The 26878-nt window shown below is 36.0% G+C and overlaps 1 protein-coding gene across 1 annotated transcript in view; it reads left to right on the forward strand.

Annotated features, from left to right (window-relative positions):
• The window catches only part of LAMA4 (laminin subunit alpha 4), a 135571-nt gene extending 113609 nt beyond the window's left edge, over nt 1-21962 (forward strand). Inside the window, exons 27-38 of the mRNA XM_023533378.1 lie at nt 247-384; nt 2040-2173; nt 3139-3303; nt 4080-4233; nt 10059-10246; nt 11448-11637; nt 12429-12584; nt 13800-13959; nt 15673-15803; nt 16955-17048; nt 17542-17661; nt 21529-21962. Coding sequence (XP_023389146.1) covers nt 247-384; nt 2040-2173; nt 3139-3303; nt 4080-4233; nt 10059-10246; nt 11448-11637; nt 12429-12584; nt 13800-13959; nt 15673-15803; nt 16955-17048; nt 17542-17661; nt 21529-21674 — 1776 coding nt within the window. The 3' untranslated portion in view covers nt 21675-21962. The remainder of the gene's footprint in view (nt 1-246; nt 385-2039; nt 2174-3138; nt 3304-4079; nt 4234-10058; nt 10247-11447; nt 11638-12428; nt 12585-13799; nt 13960-15672; nt 15804-16954; nt 17049-17541; nt 17662-21528) is intronic.
• Nucleotides 21963-26878: the final 4916 nt, after the last annotated feature.

The following is a 26878-nucleotide window of genomic DNA, read 5'->3' on the forward strand; positions in this document are numbered from 1 at the left end:
AAGCCTGGAGAGGCTGTGAGAGCATTGTTACTCAGGTTGGAGGAACTGGAAAAGCTGAAACCCCAACTGTTATTAGGCACACAGAAGGAAGACTAACATGCCTGAATTCCTATATAAACCAAAAGTTTTTAAAAAAACTGTTAATACAGAACTAGCAAATAAGGCCTTTAGTATTTGAAAAATTCACATTTAAGCATCTGTTAATTATCGCAAATGCTAAATTCACTTTTTTTTTTTGGCATATAGATATCTCGCAGAGTGTATTTCAATGGACAGAGTTTCATTGCTTCAACTCAGAAAATATCTTTCTTTGATGGCTTTGAAGGAGGTTTTAATTTCCAAACATTTCAACCAAATGGGTTACTATTTTATTACGCTTCAGGGGTAAGTATTTGTCTTTCCCTGAGGAAACTTCTTGGTGTTTTTGTCTATTAAAAATACTTTTAAGCACATTAAAAGTGATTTTTATTTTTTATTCAGATTAATTTTGACTCACATATACACACACAGAATGCCTCATTTCATGCACTTTATAAAATATTATGTATATCGTATATCAAGGGTTCTTAACCTGAGAATTATACCCCCGCCCCTCAGGTTCATGAAAAGAATTCAGGAGGTCTGTAGACTTGAGTGGAGAAAAATGACATCTTTATTTTCTCTAACTAAAATTTAGTATTTTCTTCAGTTGTGAATGCCTACAACAAATCACAATAATATTAGCAGTACCTATAACTTTGTGATTAATGGAAATCACAAGTATTTTTCATTTTACATTACAACTGTCACAGATATCTCAAAATAACATTTTTGCTCATTGCTACTTCTAAATTACAGTAGGTTTTAAATCTGCTACTAGGCTTTATTATGTAATGCCTTAATAGAGAAGTACATGTATTACTATATTACAGGTTTATTGTTTTAATATTTTGAAACTGTATTTCAATGTAATTGGTTTCTTTTGTGTTTCTACTCATTTTGTTTTATACATCTTAAAATATCATTTTATGAAGGAGTCCATATGTATCACCAAACAGCCAAAGGAGTTAATGGCACAAAAAAAATGAAGAACTGCTGTGTGTATATTAAGAAGAAATATTTGTGTGATTTAATTTATAAAATAGTAAAAAGAACATCTCTGTTCTTGCATTTGCTGCAGAACACTTGAGCTCAGCTTATGAAGATATCTTATTTCAAGAATAAAAAAAAAAGTCTATAGAGATTTGGTGACCCTAAAATTCAACTAATTTATCTCTGAAAAGGTCATCACCAATACATACAACTGATGGACCAGGTCATAATATAATTTATGAGAGCAGCTGTCACTTTTCATACTTATTACCTTCTACCTGTCACATTTATATTGAGTTTAATTTAAATCAGTAGCTTCTGTGAAAATTTACCCACCGCATTTTATATGACCTCTGTCACCTAACCTGCCTCAGATTACCGTGGTTAATTAAATAACACTTTTGGTCCACAAAAAGTAGTTTTGTGCTGGGGTAATTGTAGAGTTTGATGCCCATATAAAGGAGAAGAAGGAATATTATCATTTCGCCAATGTTTTGAGTCAAACAATAAGCAAATTCAGAAAGAGATATTAACTTCTGCTTTTTTTATTTCTTTTCTACCTCTATAAATGAAAAGTGATACATTTAAAAAAAACCAAAGTAGCAAATTGACTTTTTTCTAGTCATCTAGCTACATTCCCCAGAAGATTCAAATATGTACTTTCAAAAGGGATTAAAAGTAAGATGTGATGGAGTAGAAATGCCTGAGGTAGGAAAGTAACTGACACTAGGACAACTCTCAACATGACAAAATCACCTGAAATTTTCAGTTCTAAATATAGGAGATTCCTTTTTTATTGAAATGTATCTAATTTTATAGGCAACACAAATACAAGCAATCAAATATTTTGTTTTTGTTGTTATTCATAGAAATTTTTCTGCAAGCAAACTCTCTGTTAAAATGTTAAAAATGTGTCTGTCTTTTGGATACCTGGACTTCCTACTTCAAAACCTGTGCTTGCATTTCAGTCAGACGTGTTCTCCATTTCTCTGGATAATGGCACTGTGATCATGGATGTAAAGGGAATCAAGGTGCAGTCGTCAGATAAGCAGTATAATGACGGGCTGTCGCACTTCATCATTACCTCTGTCTCACCCGCAAGGTACAGCTCCTCACTATATAGTCTTTCCATCAGATGGCTTTATTTGTAGGGTACGATTCTGTCAAATGACCACTATGAATAATAGGATAGCCTATTACTTTTCTAGCGTTTGAAAAAATGGTGGAAGGAATTATCTACCTTATTTTTTTTAATTGCTATTAATTTTCAAGACATGCAAAATAAGTTAACTATAAAATTACTTAACAAGAATATAAAGTAAAATCATAAGCTACAATCTCTTTGAGGAAGTGCTTATACATAGTACTAACTCAGTGGAGTGTAGTGGAGTTCCTTCTATTTTGCACATAGAAGGAACTCAGAAAATACTGGTTTGTTTAGACTTTAAATTAAACAATTGGGAACAGTATATTTATGCCACATTTTAAAATCTCTAACTTTATTTTTAAAATACATAATACTGATTTTCTTTTCTAAAATAAGAAAGCTTTCTGGGATAAGAAATGAACCTCTGTTGTAGACTGCTGCTGTTCTATGTCTACTTTTGCGGAGTCCTCCCATCAAAAGAAAACATGAATAGGGCTTCTCCTAGACTCCGTTTCTAATCAGGATCAAAACCATTCAATGTACTTTGCAATGAAAATGGTCTCCCATAGATGTGATTAAATGATTACCATAAGGTAAGTTCTGTTTTTTTTTTTTCCCCACCAAAAAAAACCCTAAAAGCAAACGACAGCAACAAAAAGAATGCTGATCACTAGTCATCTTCTTACTTTCATGGGTCGAAATTACAACTATGGTTAGAAGAGTCTTTTCTGCACACAGAAATATCCAACCTTTTTATTCTAGGCTTCATAGAGTCTGGCAACTCATTGTCTTTTCATTTACCATGAAAAGACATTGAAATGTCTTTTCATTTCAATTTCATGAGGAAACCTGCAACCTAGAATAGAACTCTAGGTAAAATATTAACCGCGTGGTGTGTAAAGAAGCTTTTTCCTTTGCAGATATGAACTGATAGTAGATAAAAGCAGACTCGGAAGTAAGAATCCTACCAAAGGGAAATCGGAACAGGCACAAGCAGATGAAAAGAAGTTTTACTTCGGTGGCTCACCCATCAGTCCCCAGTATGCTAATTTTACCGGCTGTATAAGTAATGCCTACTTTACCAGGTATAATATTTTCATTTTTTATAAATCTGCATGATTGATAAAGAAGATCAGATCAATAATGAAAATATTTACATTATTAAAACTGAGAACTATGAAAATATCAGAGGCATTAGGTGTAATAATTAAAAGCTTTCATGTTCTTGAGCAACTAACATACTTGAGTTTGTATTTTTTGCCCTTTAATTTCTGTACAACCTTGGCTAAGTAAACTTTCATTTATCCACTTGCAAAATGCAGATAGTAATAGTGCCTGCCTTGTTATGAAGATTAAGTGAGATAATGTGCATCAAGCACCTGGCATACAGCAAGCTGTAACTATTAGATGCAATTATTTCTGTAGTTCTTATTAATGATATAGTACAGAGCAAAATAACCAAATCCTTGTTAAGAGGTTTAAGAAAGTGCTCGTAATTTAATGCATGACTTTTAACAAAGCCATTAGTCTACATTCTTAACAGAGACAATGAGGGCTCCCTGAGTACAAGAACAGGGAAGGGAGAAATTTAATACAGATTACATAATACAGAGGGGATCACAATCGCCCAGAGTGTGGCAAGGGAAACGTTCATCTGTCAGAATGTGCTGGTACCTGCCACAAAGTTATTGATTAATCGATTAAATGATCATTTAAAGGATTCTGATTAAGACAGTGGTTGATGGATAAAGACCCATCGCACACACACGCAAAAAATGATAATTGCCAAAGTTCTTTGACTTCCAAAGTTTTCATCATGAGCAATATTTTTAAGGCTTTTTTTCATTTGTTGCAAACATAGGTTGGATAGAGATGTGGAGGTCGAAGATTTTCAGCGGTATTCCGAAAAGGTCCACACTTCTCTTTATGAGTGTCCCATTGAGTCTTCGCCATTGTTTCTCCTTTACAAAAAAGGAAAAAATTCCTCAAAGCCTAAAACAAGTCAGAATAAAAAGGTAAAGTAGAATGCTGTGCCAACTTCTCAGTTGCCTTGTTTTCCACGCACACAACTCTTGACACTGATGCTTTACAGAATTTAGTTTACAACTGTGGAGATATGAAAAGTAGGATTCTTATAGTATCAGATATTTCAACTTACCAGCTTCGTTGCATCAATTCTTGTTTCTCATGAAATAGTTTGAGTCAGATTTTATTTATACTTCCAACTACTTTTCAACAGAATGGTTAAAACTGCTCCATACGTAACAGTTTGCATATGCTATATTATTTAGTACTATTATTCTCTAGTATCATTTGCTTTTGTATAACAACCTCAGACTTTTGTCATAATCATGGAAATTATTAAAGTTCCTGATCCTTCCTTTGTTTTTCCCTCTTTCCTTGACCTTCACTTCAACCACTCACATGTACAGTTAGTTGATCTGTGGCATCAACTAGAGCTGCTTCATCATCAAAATCTTAAGTTTACATTCTCTGATTACTATTCTTTCTTATTCTTTCTGTCTAATCATTTCCCCCCTACCTCCTACCTTTTTCTGGTTCAATTTTAACAATGTACTCAGGTGCCAATGCTCCCTCCCTGATCTAAGCCACCATCATCGCCTGTCTGAATTACAATAGCCTCCTAACAGGCCTCCCTGCTTCTACCTGGTTCCCCACGAGTCTCTTCACAGCACAAGCACCAGATCCTTATATAAGTCACATCAGGTCATTTCTCTGCTCAAAGTGGTCCTCCACTGCACTCTGAATAAAAGCCCAAGTCCCTACAATGTCATAAGAGGCCCTATATTATCCAGGCCCCTTTCTCTCACTTGCTCTTCTCCTCACACTGATCTCCTGGCTCTTCTAGGACAGGCCTCGTGCACTCCGGCCTTAAGGTGCTTACTTCAGCTCTCTTTCTGCCTGGACAACTCTTTCCCCAAATATCTGCACAGACAACTCCTCCTTCCATGATTGCCCGCCTCTCATCTGCTCAATGAAACCTCCCTTAACCTTTCATTTTATACCACAGCCTGCCTCCTGCCTTCCAAGTACTACTGATCTTTGTCTTTTTCTGGTCTTCTTTTTTCCATAGCATTTATCACATTTTAATTTATTAGTTATTTTATGTATCATGTTTATTATTTACCGTCTGTCTCCTCTGAAAGAATGCAAGCTTCTTTGTTTTGTTCACTGAAGTATCCTAAGAGCCTAGAATAATGCACATAATTTGTGTTCAATAAATACTTAGCTATCTGCATCATAGGATTGTTATAAAGACTAAATGAGTTAATGTATGAAATGTTCTTAGCACAGTGTCTTGCATAGAGTAAACGTTCAGTAAACGTTCAGCTGTTATATCTGTATAAAGCCTCGTGAGTGTTTTTGAAGGATTGATTCCTAAAAGTGGAATTGCTTAAATTAAGGGAATGTGCATTTTCAATGTTGAGGCAATACTAATTTACACTCTCACAAATAGCATTCGAAAGAACCTATTGTCCTCCACAATTGCTAACACTGGATATGGTCAAATCTTTATAATGTAGCCAGTTTAATGGACAAATATGGCACCCATTGTGGTTTTAATTTTCATGTCCTTGAACACTAATGAAGTCGAGCATCTTTTTCAGGGGAAGAACTGATTTCCTTCCCTGGCTGGCTTCTGAACCATCAGCAAAGAGAAGCATCCTCACCAGCTTCTCCCTTCTGATGGTTTTTATCTTGAGCACTTCACTATATATGTATATATCAGCTTATGTGGACCACTTTTTAGAATCTTCATGAAACTTTCCCTTTACCAATTTTAATAAAATAATTTTGTTCATGTATAATCAAATCTTACATGTTTTCTAGGATCTCTTCCTGAATTTCACATAGAAGACTTTTTAAAGTGATTCATGCAGAGACATAACTTTATTGATTTTTATGAAGGAGTTTTCAGAGGACACTGAAATTCTGATGGTCTCTTACTGTCACTTTCATATAATGATACTGAAAGGTTTGTCCTGAGAATTTTTTGGCTGGGACTCGAGCACTGGTCAGTGGCTCATAGACAGGAGATTAATATCATAGGCTGATAAGAAAGATCAATTTTCTAAAGCAAACACAGTTTACCCTTTTAAATGAATACAGTTTTCTGTATGAAGCTGTCTGTCAAATGTAGTTTCCTAGACACTCATAGTCTCAAGGTTATAATTAACAGCCCTTGGAACTATTAACACAAACTTTTCAATATTATATAGGAGACCTATTAGCCTTTCTGGTAAAAAGTTTTAGAAACTCAATTTTGTAATAAGATACAGAATCACTATAGCTGTCATTTATATTTTCTGGGTAATTAAAATGTTAATGTTTGCTAATCTCTTATATTTACCCTTGTGTCTATAGCTTCTTAAAAAGCTATCAAGAAAAACTTGTGGCCTCTGGTTTAAATTTTTATCAAGGATGAATCATAGCAATTTGAGCTTATGTAATTTGTTTTCACAATACTTCTTAATATCCCTTTTTATTTATTATAATTTATTTAACCATTAATAAACTTTCAGTTGTTTCTAATTTTCTCCTTTTACAGATTAAGATCATAGCACATTAATCTTTGATCATATTGCTAAATAAATATTTAGGATGTATTCCTAGAGATAGAATTACTGGGTTGAAGCAAATTACTTTCCAAAAAGGTAAAACCGATTTATATTCCCTCATGAGTATATAAGAATACCTGTCTTACCACCAATGTTCCAGCCTGAAATTTTTCCAAAATTTTTATATTTTCAAATTTAATTGAGAGAGTAGTTTCTCATTGGGTGTTTAATGTGATAACGAACATTTTATATATTGTAATGGACATGATTCTGGGGTATCTGGCCAATCCTCCCTTCTCTGAGAAGTCATTCCCTACCCACTGGGCAAAGCCAATATTTTAGATATGTGACCTCATCTATCTGGATATAGATGATTGGATTCGGGTAGATCATGTCAACTAAGCTGGCCCATCAGATTATCTCCTGGGAACCCAGAGACACTAGTCTGGGCTGGTAAAACATGTAAACCTAAGAGCTCTACATTAATCATGCACAGAGAAAGAAAGCTGCTTTGCAGAGAGAGAAAAAGGCAGAAAGCTGTCCTGTAGAGAAAGAAGAATGAAAATAGACATTCTGAGAAGAAAACAAAGCTAGTACCAGAATGTCCAGAAAAGGAGTGCCTTGATTCTTCCTAGCATTCCAATTCCTGAGTCTTGCCCTTGCTAGGACTCCATTATATTGTCTTCTCTTGGACTGTGTTCTTAAGATACTCCTATATATTTATAACACATTGGCCTCTTTTTTTTAAGTGGCTCAACCAGTTTGGCTGTTATCTGAAACAAAAGAATCTAGCTAAATTAAAATTGGTATTACCACCTGGATTGCAACTAAAAGACCCTTAGGAGAAAAAAATTTACACTGGTAAAAGCAAAATCTAATGGGGTTCAGGGAGAATCCCCACACACATACCCAATTTAGCATAGTAAACTAAATTTCTGTGTTATCTGGTAGTGAAGTAGTTGATTAAGTTATAATTTCTCTTATTATTATTATTTGGAGCATATATCCACAGAGGATTTAGAGTATTTAGTTGCCATATATAAAGATATCAGTGTTTATTACTTTTTGCAGCAGATGAGAGACAGATCCTTGTCCATGTGTTACCGCATCGAAGCAGAGAAAGGCAGCGCTGATCAATTGAGACCGCCATGGTCCAATGATCCTGTGCTTCACTGAGCCCCTGTAGTCTATTGCACTGTTGCTCTCTTGCCATAGCTAAGTGGATGCACTGAGTGCGAAAGAGTGAAATCCTCTCCATAAAAATGGAGAGAATGAGGAATAGCCAAAATTGGAGAGAGCCCCCAAGCCTCCACCAGTCTCTTACCCCCACCCTCTGGGCTCCATGCAAAGCATTTCCTGTGTTCCTCAATGAAACAAAGGTTTCCTGTCTGTCATTATAAGGCATGTTACTCCACTAAGGCTGGAGTACAGCATGGAGTTTGGGGAAGTTTCCCAAGATATGTTAGAGGAAAAGAGTCTCCCTGAAGCCTCACTCCAGCCCATTCTGCCCACCCATGGCTTGAAGCTATAGCCATTATATATAGATGAGGGCCTGGGCCAAAACAACAACAACAACAAAAAAAAACAAAAAAACAAAAAACTGGTAACTAGGTGTATTTCCTCCATCCAAGAGAGAAATCTTGCTTCTGTAGCAGTGAATCAGGTTCTAAGTCCTGACGACTATATGAGGAAAGGAAGAGGGGACAGTAGAACCAGGTGGGCTTTCCTTTAGGACGGATGAATCTCTGAGAATCACCTTACGCTCTTTAATCTAACTACTACTGTGAGAGTCTCCACTTCCAGAACACGAATGTAAGAGCTGTTGCCTGCGAGCAGAACGCTGGCACAGCTGGTCTGCCTTTCAGTTAATTAGCCTACTCTCTGCCCACCACCCTTGGACTCTGAGGGTAATTCTGAAATTTGCTTGAATCGCTTTTTTTTTTTTTTTTTTTGATGTCTTGTCTTTTGCCCATATGAGATTAAGAGTTTTAGTGACAATCTGTTCCAATCTGCATTATAACTTCTGGAAATTCCGCACTGCTTTGATCTGCTAGCAGAAACCCTCCGAGATTTCCAGGAGGATTTATTTTACTGTGGATATATTTTTACGTGTTTAGTTCTTCTGACCTTTCAGTGGGAATTAGGGAGGAGTTAAAACTAAAGGTATGTGTTCGTTCAATAATTCTGAACCAGGATTTTTTCTCCTATCTAATTCTGTATTTCATCCAGACTCTTGCTGTGTTCTCCAGTTCTTCCTACTGACAAACATTTCCTCTATTTGCCCTTCCTTTATTGCAAGCTTTCTTCCTAACTGGGTCATATTGTGCCACTCCCTGCTTTTAAAACCTGTGTGGCTCTTCATCGCCTAAAAAACAAAACTCCATCCTCTAGCAAGTCATCTAGGGTCCCTTCTATCTGTTACCAACCTGTCTTCCAATTTGCTATTTATATGCCTATTCCTTCAAACAGATTTTCAGTTTCTTAAAATACAAGAACCATTTTTCACTCACCTTTCTATTCCCCACCACATACTGCCCATGGAAGACTTACAGAAACATTGATTTCTTTCCCAACTTCACTTCCACCTATGAAGTATGCAATAAACATTTTCTTGAATAAATGAATAAATGACTGAATGATCAGATTTATTTGCATTTCCTTTTGCTTCAGAAATTAAGACTAAATAACTATTAAATAGTATTCTGTAGTTTTACAACTCTAAATTTTAAAATCGGCAGTGCAATTTTAATAGCAGAAGATAATCTTTAAAAATTACTCCGTATCCTATCACATAAAAGTTTGCTACACATATTATCACTAAAAATGTTTTTAAATATTTTGAAGATGTTGCTAAGTATGTTAACTTTTTATACAGCATGTATAAATAATAATATGTGTGTTAAAATTATATTGTCACCTATAATATGTGGCTTTTACCGATTGGGTCTCTCAGGATTATTTTATTGCCAACTTTTCACCATTGGTTAAGATGTACATTTAATTTAAATGATAAGAGTAGTTATCTCTATAGCTTCAGTTTATGCTTTACTATCATAGACTAGAATTTTGAATCTGTTAACATATTATGCCGCTGTCATTTGCTGACAGTGGTAAGTATATGGGCATTAATGGGCAATGCACAAATAACACATGCTTAATTATTTTATTATTATAATTATTGATAAGGAAGTAACAAATGAATTTTTGATACTAGTATGTCACTCTTATCCCTTAATATGACTTACTTGCCATGCTTATAGGGAGAGAAAAGTAAAGATTCACCTTCATGGGATCCTGTTGGCCTGAAATTCCTAGAGAAGAATGCTCCAAGAGACTCTCACTGTCGCCTTTCCAACAGCCCTAGAGCAATAGAGCACGCCTATCAGTACGGAGGAACAGCCAACAGCCGCCAAGAATTTGAACACTTAAATGGAGATTTTGGTGAAAAGTAAAGTAACACACCATCCTTCCAAAAACTTAACACTGTCGCTGGGCTTCATCCTTATTTGCCATATATCATCTTTTTTCCTATGATCTTTTCTCTCTGTGCCACCTTAATTACATTCTTTTACCATCAAAACAAATACTAAATAGTATGAAATTCATATAAATTACATTCTCTGTGACATTCTTCCCAAAGTAAGGAGCATTCTCTTAGGACTTTGCTGTGTTTTATTAAAAAGAAAAGACAATCAAAAAGAGGAAGATGGGCAAATTTCAAATGACTTTTCTAACCTTGATATCACCCTTCCTCCCACATACAAATTGCTTTCGATCGTAAATGGAAATGCTAGAAGATTAATAAGGAAAGACTCTGAAAATACAAAAATACATGTATATCTTTATTGGCCCTCAAGCTATGTCTAAAGCCGCTCACCTCTTCCCAGTATTCCATAAATCTCTAGATTTTTAGTATTATTGAAGATTTCTTTTAAAGTGTTAGCACCCAAATATTCTTATATAGGTCTTGCATAGTTCTTTCAAGCACTCATATAGGCAGTGTATTTAGTAAGAAACCCTAATGCCTTCTAATTTGCTATTTTCCTAATAGCCAAGATCAGTATTTTGTATTTTTCAGGAAGAATTTAGAGTTAATCAAACTAGAAGTTAGCATAATAAATGTATATTATCTATGGCCTGGATCTAAATTTCTAGGAAGTTTTAAGTTCTACACATACTGGTAGTTTGTTTTTTTTTTTAACATGTGATATCCATCTATTAATTTTTACTGGGGAAAAAATTGAATTTGTATTTTACATAGTACACATATCATATCATTTCTACTCATTTCTATAATTACACACTAGTATTTTGTTCACATAAATAAGTTCCTTTAACGTATAGATTTTTACTAAACTAATTACAACCATATTTTCCAAGCAAGACATGATGTGATCCTTAACTGAAACAACACTTCTTTAATTGTGGACTGTATCCCTGTTGTATAAGGAAGTGGAGAGAGATCATTTTTAAACTAGCAGTGTTTACTCAATATTTATTAATAATACTAAGGGATCGTTAGAGGTAATGCTGCTTGGGATCAGATAGAATGGCTACTTATTTATTCTTCTTTACCTTGTATTTGGGAACTCAGAGATCACCTTCAGTCTCATTTTATAGGTGGTAAGCTTTCTCTTTTCATTTACCAGATCGCAGTTTTCTATTCGTCTGAAAACTCGTTCCTCCCATGGGATGATTTTCTATGTCTCGGATCAAGAAGAGAATGACTTCATGACTCTGTTCTTAGCCCATGGCCGCTTGGTTTTCATGTTTAATGTTGGCCACAAGAAACTGAAGATTAGAAGCCAAGAGAAATACAATGATGGATTGTGGCATGATGTAAGTTGAAGGCAAAGAATATTTTTATCTGCAAATATCCACCAGTGGCAAATGGACTGACACTAATGTCCCACTATTGTTTTCTTTAGAAACATCTGTTTTAAAATTCTGTCCTTATATGCTGAGTTCAATTTCAAAAACTTTTATTAATTTCTTATAAAAATCTCGAAGCACACTTTATTAAGAGATATAAGCTGAGTGTAATTTTTTTGACAGATCAACTTTTTTTTAATGCAATTATTTTAACCAAAGAATCAATGGGCAACATAAATGAACTTTGGTTTCTAAAGATTTTTCACTTGACTGTTTTTCCTACTGCCTATAATGTTGTAAATTTTCAACAACAATTGCTGAGTGTTTTTTTAGGCGAGGCTCTAAAGGATACAAAGTGAAGAGTATACCTGTTAGGAAGACAGGATACAACAGGAAGAATTACCTAAATATTGAAGCGAATCAGGATGTAGGTAATGGAAAGAGTAGGCAATCTAAGCTGCCTTAAAATAGACTACAATAAATTTGGGAGAGAGCATGTGGGCTGGCCAACTGGGAAGAACTTCATAGAGAACTCCGCTAAATACAAGCTGTATTGAGAAATTAAGCCTATAACTTTAAATCAGGTTTTAAAGGGAGAGACAAACTCCTGACTTTCAGAGAAGGGACCACTTTTTCTAAAGGACTTCTGCAGGTCTCCCACAGTATTGCAACAGTAAAGTTGAGAGGAGAGGCAACACAGCCTCTCTCCTAATCGTGGGATATACTTGAGATGGGCTATTTGCCTTCTCTTCGTCCAGGTGATATTCATTCGGGAAAAGAGCAGCGGCCGACTGATAATTGATGGTCTTCGTGTCCTAGAAGAAAGTCTTCCTCCTACTGTTGCTGCCTGGAAAATCAAGGGCCCTATTTATTTGGGAGGTGTGGCTCCTGGAAGAGCTGTGAAAAATGTCCAGGTAAGCCAGGCATGACCAAGTAGAGCCATTGACCTTTAGAGCTAGAAGATTATTTAATCCAGCCTTCATTTTGCAATTAGGAAACTGGCAAGAGTGAAACTGTAGTTTGGCTGGAGAGGAGATATGAAAGTGAGTATTGTCCTACGGGACATCTGCCCACCCAGTGGCATTACAAAGTCAGGAGTAACCTTTTGATTCGAAAGTAGAGGTAAGATGAAAAAAGTTTCTGAGGTAGAAATTGTCATGAAAGTTATGCCTCAAGGAAATGCTTATTTGTTCAGTGAGTATCCAAACTTTTGGTATAAAAATACTCCCCCATAAAAGCATGTCATTCCATTCTATATTATTGAGTGAAGAAAACTTTCAGGCTATTATAAACTACGATCTCATTTTTGTTTCTTACACATACAGATACAATTTGTATATGTGTAAGGAAAGGTAGTTACTCCTGAGGAGAAGCGAGGGTATAGTAAGAAATGTTATTTTTGTCATTTAAAAGTTTAAAACATTGCACATTTAAAAAATATTTAGTGATAAAGAGAATGCATTAAATGACTAAATTATTTTTAATATATAGATCTGACTTTAATGCAAAGAAGTCAATACGTTTCTAAGCTCCATTCATATATGTGGATAAAACAAAAAGGGGAAAGAGGGATTGATGTTTAATTAGATTTTAGTAAGTAGCCTCAATTCCATTACAACCTCTTAAAGATTTCTAAAGCACTGAGAAGTGGCCCAAGTTTCACATCCTGTGGTATGATAAATGTTCAGCCACAAAAATAGCTAATAAAGCCAGAAATGCGAGCTTTCTGCTGTTTAACCGTGGTAGATTTAACAGTTAAAAACTTTGCTAGCTCTCATTAGCATTAGGTGATCTTGGGCAGAGCTGTCATTCTTGAATGAAAACAAACTAGGATACTGTTAATATTCAATTTGAAAATCACAGCTGCAGTTTATTTTGTCATGGTAGATATAAAAATTTTCATAGCTTAATGACTATAGGCTGACATTATCACATAGAAAATTCTAGCTTCAAAGAACTAATTAAAAAGCAACTCCCTGGAAAACTAGTGATCATTCAGATAGCTAAGATAAATAAGGAATTACTTGGTTTCTCTCAAGACTCAAATCCCTTCATTTTGTTTCCCTTTGGTGCATCTGCATCTGTGAATGTTGAGAAAATGGATTTTAAGAAATGTCTTCTTCTCACAGATAAACTCAGTCTACAGTTTCAGTGGTTGTCTCAGCAATCTCCAGCTCAACGGAGCCTCCATCACCTCTGCCTCTCAGACATTCAGCGTGACTCCTTGTTTTGAAGGTCCAATGGAAACAGGAACATACTTTTCAACAGAAGGGGGATACGTGGTTCTAGGTAACAACGACTTATGTTGAAAACATTGAATCATGAAATACTTCTTTCCTAGAGGTGGCTAACGGGGAAATTGGGCCCAGAGTTAAAACTTCAAAATGCCAAGCTCACTCAGCTCTAGAAAGCGGCCTTTTCCCACAAGGACCACCTTTCACCCTTCTGACTACTCCACACCAGACACACGTGTCCATCCCTATTTTCTTTCCCTGGCCAGAGCTTCTCCACAGCTGCCAAACCTCTGGCTGTAGACCGTTTGGGCTCCTTCAGAAGTTCCTGTGTTGCTCCATAGTCTGGTCCATGTTGGCTCTTGGCCACCTTGCTCTCTGCGTCTCTCTCTGCTCCTTGTAGCATTATCCCTTCTAAAGGAAGTTCCATTTCCTTCACTTGACCTGCAACACCAGCAGACAACACTAACCTTCAGAAATTTTATTTCTGGATTTTGATTCTCCTTCACTATTACTCTCTCACTCATTCAGTAAGTTTTTATTGTATGCCTCTGGTATGGCAGTCCCTATGCCAGGTGATGGAACATAATAGCTCTAAAGATAAATAAAATCCTAACAGACTATACACAATCACCATCCGGCACATTCCAACAAACATTAGAGCAAACATTAGGTGTGAAGAAAGCACCAGGGTAGGTGCTGGGAAAGATAGGGAAAAGGAATAAAATATTCCACATGTCTGCTGCTCTCAAGGCACTTAGGTACTTTGTACAACCCCTAAATGAAGACATTTCAGTGCAGCCAAGTAAACCTTCTTAAACCAAGTCCAATAGAATAACCAAGTCCAATAGAATAACCAGAGATTATATTTCCTCCCTTTTTCTAGCTCCTGATTTTGCTTTCCTTTCATTTTTTCCTGCTAAAACACCTACACTCACATTTTTCAGTCCTTCATTGAATTTCAGGGATAAGAACTCAAAAACACGGACAGCTTACAAAACACAGCAACATACACAATTTGTGTTCTCCATAAACATCAACTAATAGCAAGAAAAATTAAAAAGTGATTTATAGAAGACACATCAAGTGAACATTACTAAGATGGCCTAGTTCTCAATGAGTCTCTTGGAGTGAATGTAGCTATTCTTGACAAAAATTCATTTTTGTACGTCTCTGCAATAGCGGCTCCTAACTGCTTCTGCTGCTCTTTTTCTTCTGAAGTGCTCTGCAGCACTGGTATCAGTTCTTTTTTGTTGATGTTGTTTAAGAATTATTTTACAATACAGAGCTCATCGAGTCAACTCCATTGTTCAATAAATTCAGAATAAAGTCTAACTTCCATACTTGCGCACTAGCACCTTCCCCACTCACCGTGCCGCCTTTTCCCTTCGTGAGGGACCATCCAGCCACCCTGGCCTCCACAGCGCTCTCCCAACAGCCTGGCCTCTGTACTTGTGCTTTTTCCTCTTTCTCACTTTGGAAATGTTAAGTGGTCCTGCTAGTTGAAATCAATTTCTTCTCCCCTGAGTTCACACAGCCGTAGCATATTTTCAGCATGCTGTCCCCACCGCAGGTCTGAGTGCCGGTTATCTCAGTCCCCCACAGAGCTTTCCACAGTGTGTTTGACATAGAAAATGCCACTTTCTACTTATCTGTTAAAAAATGTGTCAAACTTTCAAAAACAGTACAAAAATATATAATTAAAAAATCGCACCATTGTTACAAAATTTAAGTTGCTGTTCTTGAGAATTAGTAGTATTTCTCTCCTCAGATGAGTCTTTCAATATTGGACTGAAGTTTGAGATTGCATTTGAAGTCCGTCCCAGAAGCAGTTCCGGAACCCTTGTTCATGGCCACAGTGTGAACGGGGAGTACCTAAATGTTCACATGAAAAATGGGCAGGTACTGTGTTTGAAATTGTTTTAACAGTCTGTCTCCTCTGACCTTGGATTCTAGATTTGAAGCAGATTTATTTTACAGAATTATTTCATCAATCTTTCCTGACTGGGGGACAGGGAGACAGGGAAGCTACAAAATTTAAATGCAGGTAATATTTAGATTCAGAGTTATATGTTGGAAATTGATTTGATTAGAGCAAAGAGCCACAAAAAAATGTGACATTGCTAAAGTAAGTAAATAATCAACAATAACAATATCACTAAAGGGTTTTAAAAACAAAAATAGAACTTTACAACAAATGGAGGCAGCAAACATATCCAGCTATCAAAACCAACAAACACTAAAACATGTATCGTTCTATCTATAATATATGTATACCAGATGTGTATATATTTGTATTTATATATGCACACACACACGCACGCACGCACACACATACATATATATATACACATACATTTTTTCAACTGGTACAAATTTTTTAAAATCTTATAATTAAACACCAATTTTATCCTAAAATAATATTACTAAAAAACATTATGAGAATATTCAAATAAATCTTGAGAAAAAAGCAGCATATTTGTTGTTCCTAACTTAACTGATGTTTGAGTTCTGGTATTCTATTAAACCATAAAATAATTAAACAATCCTTATATGGTGCTTACTATATAAGGTAAGATATTATTCTAAATGTTTCATATGGATTAACTCATTTAATTCCCCCAATAGCTCTGTGAGGTCGGTAATATTATTGTCGCCCTTGTTTTACAAATAAGAAAATGGAGGCAAGGAGTAAGTCTGGCTATTGGCATATGAACACAGGCAATTAGGCTCCAAAGTCTATGCTCTTCACCAATCCCTTAATTGCTTTGTATAACGTCTTTAAACATTTAGAGGAACTCATTCTGTTATCTTACTGTTTCTCTCCCTCATCTCTCCTGTGTCTTACTTTGCTGTCTCTCTTAGGAGCATTCGTTAAACTATTTCTATAGGCAACTGAAGAGTGACCCCTTGTGTTCAAATTGCTAAACTAATTATGTGTAGATGTTTGTTAAAAGTATTGCTTCCCTGTAGTGAATTATTTAAGAAATTCACTTTTAGCATGACAATGAGGCATGAAATTAAATTATATAATGTAACCCGGTCTTTTGCAGGTCATAGTGAAAGTCAACAATGGCATTAGAGACTTTTCCACCTCGGTCACACCCAAGCAGGGTCTCTGTGATGGCAGATGGCACAGAATTACAGGTGAGAAGAGTTCAGAGTCCTGGCTTGCTTTATAAAATAAATCTCCACACCCACCTAGGGGATGATGGCTTGGCAGAACTTAGGCCGTAAAGTATATGATGGAGTAGGTGATGGATGAGTCTAAAAGTAGCCAAGAGGAGAATCTAATATTACTGTACTAAAATGTGTCTATTGAATCCACATGTATTTGAATGCTGCCAAAATAGTCTTGGGGAGTTATTTAAATAATGCATAACTTTTGGAGCAAAAAAAAAAGTGGCAGTATCTTAAATATTCTTAAATATTTATATGAAAAAAGTATCTTAAATATTCTTCCTTTCAAAGGAAAATGTCACAGTGATCGCTTAGTTGGACATTAATGTTTTCAATGATATAGAAGTGAGGGGTTTATTCTGGAATAAATAGAAGCTATTGCTGTGATAAATCAGTCCTTTTTACGTGAAAATTAATCACTCCAGTGTCGTTTATGACCAGTCTTTTCCTTGTATTTTAGTTATTAGAGATTCAAATGTGGTTCAGTTGGACGTAGACTCTGAAGTGAACCATGTGGTTGGACCCTTGAATCCAAAACCAGTTGATCACAGGGAGCCTGTGTTTGTTGGAGGTGTTCCAGGTAAGAATTGTTTTAAAAGGATAAGTTTCCAAATTAAAAAAAAAAAATAAGTTCTCATCACTGTTATTATAGTATTAAGAACTGAGCCATGTGTTTTCACAATTCACCTGATAACTCTAATGATTTTATATACAATGTTCTTTCACAGGAAAAAGTATGCTGACAATATTGACTCCCCATACAGAGATCACAACAAAGTAACACCTAAGAATTAGACCCCAGCATTCTAAACAATAGATATCGATCTTCCTCTGCCATATTTGCTTATTTTTCTCTCTTCCCTTTACATAGCCTCCTGACATATACAGTGAAACGCACATTCTATATTATCTCTAACACAAAGAAAACTCATTTACTAATATTGCTCTAAGATCTGAGAACTTTAGAAGACTAAATGTTTGCTGATAATTGCTGCCCTTCTTTAGTAGAAGAGAAGAGAATACACAGTTCTATCTAGGATTACTCCGAATTGTGACAATGGCTGCAGACCATAAGTTCTGTTGTTCCTACATAGTGACATTCCTTAAGAGAGGTTCCCAGCTGCAGTTCTGTACACATCATCAGTAACATCTCTGCTGCCATCTGCCAAGAATGGTGTATAATCCAGGATGGTGAGAAGGGGACATGTGTGGGCCTCCCCCGCACACAGTTATTTTAAACCTCAGAAGCAGAGACCATGACCTTATGTTGGATGTTTGTTTTCACACATTTCACTAACTTGGAATAATTGAATGTTATAGCTGGAGAGAAGGATATGAGAAGGATGTAACCAAGTTTTTACATCTGGAATTTGGTGGGGATTTTAAGAAAAAAAAAAAACATGATTTTTCCTTGCCTTCCAATTAGTTTATTTTAGACTGACCCATGTAAAGGTAAATAATGCTTTAAGAGAGCAAGAAAACATAGGTAAAACTATGCATCAGACTTTCGGTACTCCCAATATAGAACTAAACTCTCCTCTGCTTTGTAAAATGTGAATTTTTCAAACACCAGTATTGACAATGACAGTAACTCCCTGATGAAAGAAATATTTGAGACACCCCCCAAACCACCCTTCTTTTCCTTTATTTCCCATATCTATTCTCATCCCCATCTTTGGGGCCTCTCCTCCTGCTCGTGGCTTCTGTTATGAAAGAGATTCTGGCAAAGGCCACCACGGAACTTCATGAAGGTATCGTGTAGAAGATGTATCACACCATTTCTTACATTTCCGCATTGTTTTCTTCCTAGAAATCACAACATAGTTTAAAACATTTCAAATTTCCCAAGGGTCTATAGGATCAAATTCAGTATAGCATGCAAGGTCCTTGATCATCTGGCTCCTCCTTGCCCCTGCCTCTGGGGTCTCCCCACACCTTCTGAGAGCTGCAGTTCCCTGAATGTTCAGTGATGCTCTCTTTGCTCCAGACCTTTGCATAAGCGCATAGGGCCTCAATTTCTGGAAAATGTTCTTCCTTTCCCCTACCAGTACCTTTTCAAGGAACAACTTCTCCCACTCCTCCCCCAACTTAACTCCCTATTGACCTTTAGCTCAGACTTCTACATATACACACATTCCCCTCTGTCCCTAGAATGTGCTATGCATGCCAGTTGTCGCACTTATCACAGAATGTTGCTGAAACTCAATAAATAGTACACTCCTTGCTGCCGGGAAACATGACTTCATTCAACACACAGCAAACATTTATTGAGTGTCTATTAAGCCTCCACGAGACAGATGAAACAAGCATGGCCCTCCCTCATGGAAGTTATATTTGCTCTTTACTTTGTACCCAAAGTGCTTACAATATCATGCAAACAAATATTTGTCTCTTTGATTGTTTGTTTTTAGAGTCTGATCTCAGCTTACACATTGCCATCATCTTTCACTACAAGAGTTGTTAATCTTCACAGATGGGGGTGGGCAAGATGCACCTGAAGCCAAATTCAGCCTGCCTGAGACATATAATTAACAGCAAATTTTAGCTAATGAGCCAGCACACAGGAACTAACAGGCCAGGGTGGGCCTAACCACCACCCCACTGCACCAATGCAACTTTTAATTCCATCTAGGAATCATGCCAACAAACCTAGAACAAAAGCAATTATAATTTAAGTTGAATTTCATTAATTACATCATTTTGAGCTGTTAAGATTAATTCCACCAAAATCACATCAGAAACTGGGGCATGAAAAGAATAACTAAAGGAAATTAGGTACAAATAAAACCTCTGTATTCACTAAATTCTTTTGGAATCCCAGCCAGTTCTCTTATACCACATGGAACCCTGGTGACATTATTTCTATCAATGAAAAGTTAATGCATTAAAATTCAATGAATTATACACCAAAAAAGTCAACTTTACTGTATAACTTAAAAATCAAAATTAGAAGTCAAAGAGTTTTTTTAAGCTAATATAGTCTACACAGAGAGAGAGCTGAATGTTTATTTCTCTACTGAAAATCCTACATTATTCTATATACAATCAAGCTTTCAACCTGAAGAATGTTCACTATTAAAATCATGTGTTGATTTTATTAATCAATTACCTTAGAGTTCTAGGGTACTTTATTGTCATTACCTACAATAAATTGTGTGGTGAATTATGTAGACCATAATTTCTATATGAATTATTTCCTCTAGATGAAAACCCCCTGAACTAAAAGGTGGTAAGCTTGGGCAGACTCAAAATCCATTCTAAAACTAGTCTCCAAAATAGGCAGGAGAAATAGATGGGTCTATACCTTATGGGTATATCCTTATCCAGTTTTTCCTGTTCACCCATTTTTATTCTGATCATGAAGTACACCAAGCAGCCTTGAAGAATATATATACAGCCATACTAATCTAGAGACAAAGGGAATTAATCTTTCAGGCTCCTTCCAAATCTAAAACTTTGTAATTATCATTGTAAATATGAAATGCTATTTCCATGACTTATTTTTAGTACAAAGCTTCTGCATATTCTTAATCTATATTGCTTAGAAAACTTATTACAGCAGCTTGATGATGTATAATTTGCTGTGCGGTTTTATGTTCCTTCCTGAGTTACTAAGTGTTTTCCATCTTTTATCTGCTACTGCTCACATAGCTATCTGTACATAATAATAATCTTTGACTAAATGGATTTTAATTTCATGATATTTCTAAGCTCTCTAAATTGCTTTAAATTATATTGCTTCTTTCGCCCCAACACATTTAATTGTGTCTGTAAAATTAATAAGCATAAGGCTTCTTCTAGATCTCTAATTAAGGTAAGGGAAGAAAGTTCTCCTGGCATACCTTAGGGCACCTTTCCCCACACGAAGACTAGGCTCGTTATCATTATCCTATTTATAGTTCCTAAACTCTGAGCTCAGAAAAATTTAAGTTTGGTTTATTTGAATTCATTATTTTCTCATTATATTTTATGAGCTTGGCAAAAATATGGAGGCTTAAGAGTGAATAATAAATGATTTGAATTGAACAGAAACATTAACCAAGTCCAAATATAGTGTAGAAGCTAAAATTTCTTCCCCCCTTCTCAGCAAAACACACAAAATAAGTGAGGCCCAGGTGAAATTAATTCCAAAAAGCATAGGTATATCCTGAAAATTCACTGCTGAAGCTTTACATGCAAGAGGCAAATTTCAGCCGTAGAAAACAGCTAAAATATACTTAGAAATTTGATCATGGAAAATACGGCAAAACTTTAAAATTACCAGATGTTCATATTACTTCAAAAGCAGATTATGTTCTTGATTAAATGAGAAAATTACCATATTTCATTTTTGACATGTAAATCATCTTGATGATGTGAGCAATTATTGTGTGTACATTTTTACCATGAAATAATATCTGGGCTTAGAATGCCTCAATTGCAATCTTTGATTTCTTTCTTTATTCAGAGTCCCTACTGACACCACGCTTGGCTCCGAGCAGACCCTTCACAGGCTGCATCAGACACTTTGTGATTGATGGACGCCCAGTGAGCTTCAATAAAGCAGCCCTGGTCAGCGGCGCTGTGAGCATCAACTCCTGTCCAGCAGCCTGACACAACAGCAAAGCTGCCTAAGTACAATGTTCTTTAGAGCACTGAAAGAAGCAAAGCCAACCAGGAGAAACAGCAACGCCTCCTCCCCATGGAAGCTTTTAGCTAGTTGAGCAGGATTTAAATGAATCATCAGGGACTGGATGTTTATTACTTCTCATTTGGATTCTTACCTTGGATCCAAAATGTCAGCAATGTACAACAATCGAAGGAATGTTAAACTTAACTCGTATTGTATTATTTCCTGCTGGTGAAATTACTGTTCCTGTTTCTAATAAAACAGAAGGGATTCTCAATAAACACTGGTACACATTTTTAAAGTGTAGCTAGATTCTCAGATTCATCTTTTTTTAATGGAAGATAACTTTCAAATCTGTACCAAAATATCTTTGGTATACTTTTCCTTATCCTGAAAAAGATTACTAATTTACATAAAATCTAAAATTAGATGACCGATTTGTTTCAGTATAACAAGAATATTTTAGGTTTATAGCATTATCAAGGTTTAATAAAGTAAATTTCTAACAAATTAGAAAAATTAAAGTATAATTTAATTTTTTGATAAGAAAAGAGGAATTAAACAAACTACTTTTTTTCCTTATTTTTTTAAAATAAATATAAAAATTGTACATGAGGGGAGGCTCCTGAGGGATATTATCACTGTGCGTTTTATAGTAATTATGGAGGACATTACAGCAAAGAGAGTAGAACAAAATGATAAATTCAATTTAAAAGTATAAAAGTCCTTTTCTTAAAAGTTTTTCTTCACATATCTGCAACACAATGTCTTATTTCTAAAAATTTATAATCTTTTTTTAGGTATCTATATTAATAAAGTTTAGAAAAAGAAAAATAGGCTTGAATATCTAGTGAAATATTAAAATACAGAAACTGAAATAAAAGAATTATACATGATAATCAAACTTGAAGACAAAATGAGAGAAAATAGGTCCTCTTATCAATAGGATTAAAGATATGTAAACAGAATAACTTTGGGGGCAAGAGGAGGAATGAAAATATTTTGAGGAATTACTAAGAGAATAAAATATTCTCTTACCTTGAAAATATCATATATGTAACCTTATATGATAGCAGGTAACCCTGCTACCCTATTTCAAGTAGATTAATAATAATGTTGGTGATATCAATGAAAATAGCTAATATCAATTCATAGAGGACTTACTAAGTACTAGCCTCCATGATAAGCTATAGTTAATTTTATTTGATCATCACACTAATCCTAAGAGGTAGCATTTGCAGATGAGAAGTCTGAGACTTAGAAAAGTGAGGCAACTTGTTTGCTGTCATTCAGCTAGACTGAAAAGCCAGGACTCGAAGGAGGGGCAGCATGATTATTCCTTCGTTTTCTGACTCCAGAGGACTGTCTGTCTTCACACCAACTCTCAGCTGGTCTCAAAAGCTGGGATCACAAACCCAAATGCCTACAGAGTCAGAGAAGGAGCATAAAGGAGCAAAGCTGGTGGAGTCTGAGAAAATCAAGACGGCACTTGCCGTGACTCATTCAGAAGCGTAGCAGGTGTTCCACTCGGCAGATTGTCACCGTGAAAGAACAATATTCTTGAAAGGCCAGAATTTCCAAAAGAATCTGGAAATGTGAAATTTAGTGGAGTGGGATTCAAAATGGCCCGATTTTTCAGTTGGTAATATTAAATTAAAGCAATAGCAACTACAAAGAAAAGTACCAAACTGACCAAACAAAAACCTTCTGAGAGCCATATATTACTTCTGGGCTAAAAATTCTGAATCCAAGAGCCTTAACTGGCACAGATTGAACAAGTGCTTAAAATATAAACCATCACAATATTCCCTTCATCGGACCCAAGAAGAAAGAAGTGGCTCTCAAATAGCCTACCATTTTCTTTTCCAAAAGAGCTTCCTGAGGCACCCTGGAGGGCTGCTCTGTCCCCTCATTCTCAGCAGTAGCACAAAGTAAACTAAATCAGCCAAGCCGAAGGCCTTGTCTGGACCTCCAATAGCTCCGACAGACATGCACACAGACTCGCATACACAAAGAGTAAGACCACAAAAATTCTTCTACCTTTGCCATGATTTATGAAGTCACTTTGCAGAGTTAGTATTTCACATTCTTATGCTTGGCAAATGAGAATCTACTGAAGCGTATGTCTCTTAACAACCCCACAATGACCTGAAACTTTGAATTTACCATTTTTAAGAGCTTAATTCAGTTCTTATATAGGACCTCATCTTCTCTCAGCTTCTGTCCAGGAAGAAAAAAGGAGGATTTTTTCTTTTAGTTAAACATAGGCTATCAGGACTTCATATAGGGAAATATGGGTGGGTGCTCACAGTAATTTTGACCAGTCGTTCTCATGGTGCCTGCCAGTTCAAAGCCCTTTCAAAATGGAAGAGTCCTCCCATAACTCCAGTTTGAAGGAGCAGCCATACTCGGACCCGCATCCCACCTCTCATGGCCACACTTGATTGGACGAGAGCACCATCCTATAGCTTCCAGTGAAGCAACATTCCACTCTCTGGTGGTATGAAAAAATGAATCCCAACAACTGGATATTTTCTCTTGAAATTTTGAATTGGGGAAACATGGAAAGAATCAAGCACTTAGAAGTGAAGCTGAAGTCAAAATGAAACTATCTGAAAGTATGGTTTTAAGGCTTACCATACACATGGACATACACTTAAAAAAAAAAGAAAAAAACTTAGCATTTCCCTTTCTGTAGACCTAGGAGAATACATCCACTTCCGTTTGCCTAGTACAAACCACCTCATTTCTCATCTCAGAGTTGGTAGGGTTGGGGTGGAGGTATTTCAGAAGTTACTGGGATATATTTATTCTCTGCTCCCCTATATCCTTGTATGTAACAGGGTGTCAAGTAGTCTTCTGTTTCCATAAATTGGCGACTACAGCCTATAGCTGAGACCATAAAACAGTAAATGCACCACATTTTAAGTTCACCAAACTCTGAGGTATGGAGCTAATTCCTCCTCCTTTAGGACTGACGCAGAGAAACCATTTCAGCACAACTAGTAATATATGATGTAATGCCTCCAACACATCACACACGCATGCCCCCTCATACGCACACACAATCTATATAAAGAGACTAGAAAGGCACCAGGAGGCACCATTCAGAATGTAAGCTCCACAAATTTCTGTCTGTGTTATTCTGTCTGTGATGTGTTGTTGTAAGATGCTCAATAGATATTTATTGAGTGAATTTACATTACATTCAGAATGTAAGCTCCACAAATTTCTGTCTGTTATTCTGTCTGTGATGTGTTGTTGTAAGATGCTCAACAGATATTCGTTGAGTGAATTTCAAGAAAGCAAAGTGTTCATAAAAGTTACCCCTCACCTCACTTCCCGAGGCAATCACTTGTAAGGTGTCTGGGAGTCTGAAGAAAAGAAAAACTGATATTGACTTCTCCACTTAGGTTCCCCTAAGCCCCAGGGATCTCTGATTTGCCTGAGGATGTGGGGAGAAAGAGAGGGGGAGAAATGGCACAGGCCATCAGTGAGACAAGCACTCTCTCAAGTCTTTGGTAACCTCCCACATCCTGAAAAGTCCTGAAAAGTACGGAAGATTGGCTACCATGGATAAGGCCACTCAGTTTACAAACTTCACAATACCAGAGGACATCATTCCCAGAGGACTCTGCTGGGGGCAGGATGATACAGGCAGAGGGTAGGTGAAACTGAGAGATGAAAGCCTGATATGATCTGCCAAAGGGTGAGACAGAGAAGCACACATATGAGGAATGTAGCATGACACTATCAGCCAGAAGCAACATTGAGTCCCTCGAGGAATTTCTAAAGTGTAGTAATGGTTGGCATTATGTCCCCCACTAGCCCAGCCAGATCATAGTGAGTTTACAAGCAGTGAGCTAAATCGATCACCTCAACAGGTTTTCAAATGATCAAGTCTAAAGGCAGCTGATTAATGAGCTGATGTCAACCTGGAGGAAGATTATAAAAGCACGGATGCCATAGGGTTGCCCTAAGACCTGTTTATAGTACTCCCTTACAGAAAGCTCTTATCTAGGAATGTAAGGAATGTGGGAAGGCATTTATTCAAGGCAGTGGCTTTAGAAGACTAAATAATTCTTACTGTTAAAAAAAACACTTATTTGTTTATCTTTTTATGTCTTTACGATCTGTAGTAATGTCCCTCTCATTCCTGGTATTAGGAATTTGTGTCTTTCTTTTTCCCCCCGATAGTTCTGTCTAAAGGTTTATTAATTTTATTGAGCTTTTGGAAGAACCAGCTTTTGCTTTCATTGATTTTTCTCTATTTATTTGTCTTTTATTTTATTAATTTCTGGTCTTATCTTCACTCTTTCTGCTTATTTTGGGTTGTTTGTTCATCATTCCTTTCTTAAATTGAAAGCTTAAGATGTTTCTTTTTTCTAATGAAAAAAATTTAATTTTTCTTCTAAGCACTATTAAACTGCACCCCAAGCATTTTGATATGCTGTGTTCTCATTTTCATTCAGCTCGAAATATTTTCTAATTTCTTGTCATTTCTTCTTTTATTCATGGGTTATTTGGAAGTGCATTATTTGGTGTCCTGATATTGTAGTCTCCAGCTATTTTTCTGTTATTTACAATTTAATTCTGTTGTGGAATATACTTTGCATACTCTGCATACTTAGCCTGCTTTTCAATTTATTGAGACTTGGGTCGTTCCCCTATGTATGATCTATTCTTGGAAAATTTTCCACGTCTACTTGAAAAGTATCCTTGAAAAGAATATATACAGTATTCTGCTGTACCGTTGTCTACCAGTTGTTGAAAGATGTTGAAATCTCCAACTGTAAATGTGGAGTTCTCTTTTTAACTTCATTGGTTTTGATTCATGTACATTGAAGCTCTGCATAAAAATTTAAGATTGTTATGACGACTTTATTTTTACGAAATGTCTCTCTTTACCCTGGTAATATTCCTTGCTCCAAAATTTTCTTGTCTATGACTAATATAGCTACTCCAACTTTCTTTTGGTTAATGTTTACATGGTATATCAACTTTGATCTTTTTATACTTTTAATTTTCTGTGTCTTAATATTTAAAGTAGGTTCATATGGATAGCATCTTCTTTTCTAGACAATTTGACAATCTCTGCCTTTTAACTGAAGTATTCAGACCTTTTGTAATTCATGAAAATATCAATGATTTGGCTTAAATCTATTTGTTCTTTTTTTCCTCTTTTCAT

This window comes from Pteropus vampyrus, unplaced genomic scaffold, assembly GCF_000151845.1.
Source record: "Pteropus vampyrus isolate Shadow unplaced genomic scaffold, Pvam_2.0 Scaffold101, whole genome shotgun sequence".
In the NCBI taxonomy this organism is placed as follows: Eukaryota; Metazoa; Chordata; class Mammalia; order Chiroptera; family Pteropodidae; genus Pteropus; species Pteropus vampyrus.